The sequence below is a fragment of the Poecilia mexicana genome, unplaced genomic scaffold (assembly GCF_051168715.1).
Source record: "Poecilia mexicana isolate PSO_F unplaced genomic scaffold, ASM5116871v1 scaffold_1, whole genome shotgun sequence".
In the NCBI taxonomy this organism is placed as follows: Eukaryota; Metazoa; Chordata; class Actinopteri; order Cyprinodontiformes; family Poeciliidae; genus Poecilia; species Poecilia mexicana.
The window spans coordinates 12,083,363-12,091,603 of record NW_028263370.1 but is presented as its reverse complement, the minus strand read 5'-3'; the positions used below and the strand labels follow the sequence as shown (position 1 = coordinate 12,091,603).

Here is an 8,241-nt window from a genome sequence, read left to right as displayed (position 1 = left end):
GATGGTGGCTGAAACTCAAATTAAATTTTATCCTGAAGGACACTCCGGTGACATGAAAGTGGCTGTGCTCTGATTGGAGTATCTGGTGAAAGCAGAGTTTGAAATTGCAGCTTTTTTGCAACAGATTGCTCAGGAACAAGAGGAGGAACAAAGACGTGTATAGAGGAGAGGACCTGAAGGGTGGGAATGAAAGCGGACGCATCCTTCAGCTCTTTACATTTACGAGTTTTTGATAAAATTATTGACATAGCATAATAATGTTATTATGCTGCGAAAGATGAATCATTTCAGAACTTTTTCCACATTAAATATGTCTTGTGTTTTTGATAACTAAAAGATTAGCTAAATTAACCCCTTTATACTAATACACTGTTAGAGAACCATTTGACTCAAATACATTCAGCCCTAATGAGTAAAAACCTTTAGAGTAGAATATATATTTTTTTACCAATTCATCCTAAACCCATAGTTTCCAGAGAAGCTACTAAATGTGAAAATTATCCCATTCTACAAAGGGATCAATAAGGAGAGGGGTACTAAACAATCCACCTCATTGTATCTTGTCACAGTTAAGACTTTCCAATCAAAGTGGAAATGTTTTCCACTTTGATTGGAAAACATTTTGAATTATGTTTCTCTGTTACTCATAAAAAGACAAGATGGAAACTCCCCAGGAAGGATGCCAAGTGGCTGGCAGTAACACTGAAGGGGCTAAAAAAAACTTCTGGTTAGTACAGAATGTGATCTACATGTGACAATAGTCTCCATGCATTCTTCATATGACTGATCAGAGGAGACGAGTTCAAGACAGAACCTTTTACTTCCTAATAAAATGTGGCTAAAATCTTCCAAAACGAAAAGGTAACTCTGGCACGAACACAACACTGAATATCACCAGATGAATAAATGCACAGTGAACATGTTTCAGCATCATGCTCTGATATTAGTTTTCTCCAAATAGACTTTTTTTGTCAAGATGAATAAAATAGTAAACAGAACTGAAACATCCCCTACTGTTTTTTACAGTGTGTATTTTGGGTTGGTAGCATAAGAGAGCTTCAAGAATTGAGCAGTTCAGCTGCCGTTGGCAAACACCATGGCAGATAAGTGACTTTTGACAGATTTCAATATCTGCAACTGAGGTGGAAGGGGCTCAACTTTGCACATCTGAGCCACAGTTTGACTCCAGAAATCCACGACGGCTTTTGTCACAGATGGTGACAATCATCTTCAGAACATTAACTGGTGCAAATTAATATTGTGCATTCATCCGAGTTGCCAACTCTTCAGGTATGGAAATGAATGAAAAGGAGAATATAATATGGGGGCAAATGTATTTACAGAATGTATAAAATATCTAATTCTCTAAATGTGTTTATCCAATCCATCCTTCTGTAGGTTCAACATTTTACACCAAACATTTGATAAATATATCCCTTAAATCCAAAGTGAACTTTTGTCAGTTATTCACTAAAACTGTCAGAAAAAGACTGAGATATGGAGATAAGATGCATACTGAGAACTTTGGAAATGTGTAATTGTGAGATGTGGAGGAACCTCCGCGTAGAGCTCCGTCACTCTCTCTCCTCTGTCTGCTTCTTTACACTCCACTCTCAGCTCGCTCCCTTCAGTCGCGGTTAACGGGCGTGCGGTTGCCAAGAGAGACGCGCGTGAAGAGCAGCGTGCAGCTTTTACGGTAAAGCGGCACGGGATCGTCCCCGCCATTTCCTCGAGCCGAGCCCTGGAATGTCGAACAGTGGCTCGGGCTCTTCCTCGCGGAAGGAGTTCGATGTGAAACAGATCCTCCGGATCCGATGGAGGTGGTTCGGTCACCCCGCGGTTCCTCCGCCTCCCTCCCCGCCACTCGGAGACTACTTCAGCGCGAGGAGAACCGGAGGCAGCGCAGCGGACGGTCCCTCTATTAGCGGCTGCAGCAACTTAAAATCATCTGGCGTTAACCCGAGCGTGGGCTGTCACAGCGGGCTGGTGGCCAGTGGGAGCGCCGGGTCTAACCTGTGTAACGGCAGCGGTAGAAAGTTTGCTGATCCAGCGGGGAGTCGGGGAGGTCCGGCTGGAGCTTCTGGAGCCACGGGGAACTCCTGTACCCGCTCCCTCAGCCAGCCAGAGTGCAGAAGCTCCGCCGCGGCGCTCTCCTGGATTTCTCCACCGCCTCGTCGCCGCGCTCGTCCGGTGACAAACATGGAGCCCCCCGGCGAGGCCCCGGTGCCCCAGCTGGTAGTTGAGGCTTCGGCTCCCGCTGGGGTTGAGAATGAGGTGGAGCCGGCGGCGGGAGCGGCGGGGACCGAGGAGAACAACCACCCGGAAACTGACTCCAGCTCCTGCAGGTAGGATGGGGATGAGAGGGTTGCTTTTATTTCTCACCTCAAAAAAGAAGTTACCAAACACTTGAAAGTAAAAAAAAAAAAACTTTATACTTTAAGCCATTTTTGTTAGACTTAAGAACATAAACTTAGGCAAAAAGTTTTGACGAGTGAAGACAATTGTATCCCCCCTAATGTACTTATTCTAATGACCAGTGGCGGTTCTCGTATAAATTGGGACATGGGAGAGGGTCCTCCATGTCCATCCCTTCCTTTACAAACCAAACATGCACCCACTCCCCTGACAGTCTATTCTGTGAAAAAAGAGAAAACTTTATGTAACTCTTCAGAAACATAAAGAACTAAATAAAATTGATCTGACAAGCAAACAGATGGCCAGACACAATTTCAGCTTTTTAAAATTTCTATCTGAGTGAAATGCAAACTTTCAGAACATCTAATTAATATTTGAGATTTAAATTATGTTTGTTTGACTGTATTTGATAGTTCACTCAGGGCTGCTCAGAGACTTCTGATATACCCAGTAAGATTTTCTAAAGTAAGTGTCACCAACCTTTTTGCAACTGAGAGCTTCTTCATACCTACTAGGTGATACAAAGGGCTACGAAATTGATGCACATAGTTTACTTTTAACTATGTCACTTAAAGATGAAAAATTTATTTAATTTTGGATCAGCTCTGTGGGGTACTCGTATGATCTCCTAGGCCACCATGTTGGTGACTCCTGGTACAAAGATGCATAAAATATGACTTACAAGTACAAACAAAACATGCCTTCAATCTACGGTGACCCTACTGCCAAGAAAGTGTTAAAAATGAAGAGTGGTTCACATGGTGTGGCTGGTCTAAATGTGTACTATTTTTAACCAAAGATGCCTAATGCAGTCCACACACTGAAACAGCCCTTCAATTTAGCAGCAACTGTGGTGTACGGCAACATTTGGACAGAAACATTTAAAAACAAAATGCCTTTTGAAGCAGCTGTTAGGTTGGCGTGCATGGTGTAAAATGTGGAATATAATAACCAAAAAATACATTGCATTCCAGTTCTTTGTAAAGAAAACAATGCACAAACACTGCAGTGATGATACATTAGTGGAATCTGTGCAGGCTTCCTTAGAAATTGGAATGGTCCAATTTTGCCTTGATCAGCTCATGAGTAATTGATATCTCACATAATGAAAAATCAATTATTCTCCTTATCCAATTCAGTAAAAACAATATAAATTAAAACTCCCACCATTTTTACACTTCTTTTTTTATTATTATTATTACTGTGATTCTACATAACACTGGTGTGTAGATCCAGCTGTGCTAGTGTGGAATGAGGTTTAATTAACTGTTACCATGGACACTTGAAAACAAAGCCATTCATTTCACCTAAAACTATGGTGTCCTTGAATTTAGACAAAATGAAGCCACAAATATCCTGAGGTAAAGAGAATTGAAGCATTGCTGGTGTATTGAATTTCGTATACATTCACAAACCACCTACCACACATCAGAAAATATAAATGGTTCATGGTTCACCATCCGCGTGCGTACATGCACACGATGTGACATTCACTGTTTCAAAGAGCTTTTCAGTGGGAGCGAACATTGATGCATTTTTAAAAACGTGAACGTCTGATGCTTTTTATTTTAAGTCTCTGTCTTGTCACCGTTAATCTGTCTTTCTGTCAGTTAAGAGATCTCCAGTTTTTGTTTTTTTTAAGGTAGGGTTTATTGTTTTATCTTGGTGGATCACCGTCTGTGTCGAGCAAAGCTTGGAGGAGAAAAATACATCAAACCATCACAAACACACATTTATACACACACAGTTTCATCTGATGTGGAGCATCCATGTTGCAGCCACAAGCATACAGCTGCATGCCCGCACATTTATGGTTGCCATACCAACAAAGCCATTTGCTTTTGGTTCATACATGTTTATCCAATGACAGTGATTTTTTTGTTGATGTTTTTATTCTTATGCCCCTCTGAATGCAACTTATCACTTCCCACAGAGGGGCATCTGTGTTTGACGTGATAGCCCAGAAACCCGGGTGGCAGAATCCCAAATGGGATCATGGGAAGGGACATGCACAGAATCCCAGAGTATCCTGATAGCTCATCTTTCTTCCTCTGGGTTTCACACCACACCCCCATTTATTGTCCGTGAGCCTCATTTAGTTATCATCTCCCTCCTTCTGTCCTGCGCTCATCTCCGCCCACCATTAGCTGTTCGTTTGCCCTCCTTTCTCCCCTCCTATAATGTGGTTGGACATGCATATGCACGTTTATAACAAGGACAGAGGAACTGCACAGAGACTCTGAATGACTGCAGAGGTGAGTAACCTTTCCTTCTGCAGAGGTATAAAACAAATCCGGCTGCGTGGTCAGACGGTCTCTGTTTTCTCCTTCCCCCCCCCCCCCCCCTCCATCCCTCTCTGTCCATGTTGAGTGGCTGCCAGACTCCGCTAAGGGGACTGGAAGGCAGTGTTCCCCCACTTCAAAGCCAACCCCTCTGGCAGTATTTAGCCACGCCATTCATCTACATACACACTTTTAAAAACACATGCACACACAGACTCGCACACTTGAGGGCAGGAGAGCGAGCCAGAATACATCCTCAAAGGGTTTGTTGTGGATGTGGGAAGAGGGAAAATGGATGGATGGAGATATGAGGTGGAATGAAGTGAGTGAATGATGAGATTAACTGGAGAAGTGGAGACAGGACACAGAGCAGACAGAGCCAGAGTCGGAACAAAACACACATCAGCCTACTCAAGTAAATATCCCCTGTGCTTACCATATGCACTCAGTTTTTTTTTTATTAATGATGAACAGCCAGCATACCATTTGGTAAGTTCTTGAACTTGTGTAAACACAGACAGAGCTGGTTCCAAAGGAAAACGCATAAATGCTGCGGCAGAAACACAACATGTCACTTCCACCGAGCTGAGAGCACCAAGAGAGGCTGGGGGTAATTTAAGTGTTCGTCAGACATTTTGTTGTCTTTCACAGTGAAGGTAATTTGATCCGGAGAAGTAATGGCTCATAGAAATCTGCTATTCATTACGAGGGAAACTACATTTAAAACAATAAATAATAAGTAGGTAGAGAGATTTGATATATTTTTTAATAGAATTGCAAATGTGTAAAGTTGTTAATCAAAATGATGTAACCATAAATTAGACGAGTGCGCTATGTAGTACACATGCATGTTTGAAGGATATGGTACAGTCCTGATTTTTTAAGACTTGATTTCTATTTCTATTTCCCTTTTTTTTGTTTCATCCGAGGAGAAAATAGCAGCGTGTGACTCAGTAATTTCCAACATCCATTGCTGTAGTCAGATTCACACTTGTACTCTTCAGATGTGCCAGAGTGTCATTACTCTCCTAACTGTGTTGCTGAAATTGTTTTGTCCCTTATATCGGGGTTTTTTGGTGAGTATTTTTATGCTTCGGGGTCTGTCCTTTCTCTTCGCCTGTCAAATTTCAAACCGATGCACAGCATGGCTTATGTCGCTCTTAAAAGCCACCATGGCTGATATTTCACAGAGTTGCTGCAGTGTTGTGCAGTCAAACACCCATGCCTGCTCAGCGTCTGATCAGAAAATAAAACCGTTCCTAGAATTTGAAAATGAGGTCTCTAGGTAGAAAACCTTTTGTTGGAATAGATGCAAGGGAACGGGTAAAGTAAATCACAGCGTATCCTATGGGCTCAGCTCCTGCAGTGAATTAATTGTCACGTTCTCCTTCTAAGTGGGCTGAATTTATCTGGCCATTTACAGCCGGTAATTGGACCATTAAAGAGCTTTTGTATGCTCCTGGCAACATATGGTAAGCCTGCAGAAGAGTGACTACATGTGAGGAAATGGTGCAAAGGAAAATGCGTTGACCTCAAAGCCACAGACCAGCTGGCATGGATCCCTCCACTCTGCTGTTTGGTTCTCAAACAAAGTAGAATCAGCAAAGAGCTCATACAAGTCTTCACTCCATTTTATTTGTTGCTTTTTGTGCTGATTTTACTTTTAACATTTTTTCTTTGCTTGCATGTGTGCCCACAGGACGTCTAACAGCAGCGCAACCCTCTCCTCGTGCGTGTCCATGGAGCCGTGCACCTGTCCAGAGGAGTCCATGTTTACCGCTTTATCTCATGCTGATGTCACCTTCCGCAAGATGGAGGGCTACCTGAGGACGAGGCAGCTGTGTGACGTCATTCTGGTGGCTGGAGACCGACGGATACCTGCACACAGGTATCTATTTTTGTTCGAAGAGTTTTGTTTACACAGTAAAGATTACTTTTTATCAGAAAGGTATAAAACACAAACTAAGCATTAGCTATTTTCAAGGAAACCTTTCTTACATTAAAAGTAGTTCATACAACGCCTTACAAGATTTTTTATACCTTTGAACTTTTGTGCTTTGCAGCTACAAATTCAGTGCATTTTATTGAGATTTAATGGAAAAAATAAGTCTCTGTTTTGTTTTTTTTTTGTCCTTTTCCTTCCACTTCATATTTATGCCCCATTTCATTTGAGTGTAAACCCCTAATAAAATATGTTGAAGTTTGTGTTTGTAACATGACAAAATGTAAAAGGATACATAGGGTATGAATGTATTGTATATAGTGTCTAGAAACAGTGTATCGACAAACATACATACAGAAATCACAGAAAAGACTAAAGAAGGCTTTGACCGGCTGCAGGAGCGTCATGCTCTTAAGAACTCCTGTTTTAGCTCCACACCGAGTTTATAAAAGTCAGCTGAGTCATGCAACAGTCACCATATACACAAATGCTTCTGGTCCATATCCCTCGGCTGTCTCTGTAGCTCCTTTGGCCACTGATGTAACAGCAGGGTCCAAAAGAACTCCTTCACCAGCAGGAACACCACCTTTCTCTGCCTCCGCCTCTGCCTCATTTAATTACGTCCTCCAGGCACAGATGGTGACAAAGACCCATGCTCTAATGGTGTTTGTGAAAGAGTGTGTTTATGTCTCTGAAGATGTTGGTGAGATTTACACGCTCTCTGTTATGTCTCTGAGTAAGAATGCAGGAATTGGACGTCTTTCCCATAGGGTGTTTATTTAGTCATTAATTCAATTTATGTGCACATTAAAACATATTTTGTGTCAGCACAACATGCAAAAATACAAAGATTGTCCACAGGTAAAGAAAAATAAATGCAGTTATGGGATTTTTTTCTATGTGTGTTCAGCTCAGTGTTGAGCCTTCAGTGCTCATTAAAATGACCAATGAAAACCAAAATTACATTTTATATTACACATTCTTTAGTTGCGACGTTAAATATTATAACCCAACTCTGCTGAAGTGCTAGACTAACATTAGCCTGTTTCCACTTTGTTTTGATATTACTCATTAACAACTGGATTCAGCATATTTTAGCCAGTTTCAATAAATTGTTTGTGGACAAAGCTCATACTGAAAACTTTTCTTCTGTTGAGTAAACTTCTCATTTCTCTTTGAGCATCATATTAAGTTTAATGGCTAAAGTTTTACCTGCTCTCCCATAGACAGCGGGGAATATCAGAGCACAATCCAAGGAAAGCAATAATACACAGACAAAACAGAGACCACAGCGGCCAACGTAGTCTCTCTTTCACTGTCAGCATCATCACAAACTGCAAAAAACACTTGGGTTTTTAGGAAGAATGCAGATTTGTTATATTAGCAGAATAATATGCATGGGCTTTAAAAAAGATTTCCCTGCTGTGCACATGAAAGATAGTCAGACTTTTGAACAATGTCTGCATTGCTTCCTGGGGTTGTGGCAAGGGAGACTCGATCAGAGAGTCTAATACCGATCTTTTTTTCTTTTTTTTTTTTTTGCTTTGATCCGGACACCAAGTTGATAACTGGGATCAGACCGGGACATGCCTCACTTTCAAT

General features: G+C 41.6%; 1 protein-coding gene across 1 annotated transcript in view; it reads left to right on the top strand.

The window, feature by feature from the left end:
* The first annotated feature begins 661 nt into the window (after window positions 1-661).
* Window positions 662-8,241, top strand: part of klhl5 (kelch-like family member 5) — a 28,111-nt gene continuing 20,531 nt past the window's right edge. The window contains exons 1-2 of the mRNA XM_014980878.2: window positions 662-2,345; window positions 6,397-6,585. Of these exons, the coding sequence (XP_014836364.1) occupies window positions 1,747-2,345; window positions 6,397-6,585 (788 nt within the window). The 5' untranslated portion in view covers window positions 662-1,746. The remainder of the gene's footprint in view (window positions 2,346-6,396; window positions 6,586-8,241) is intronic.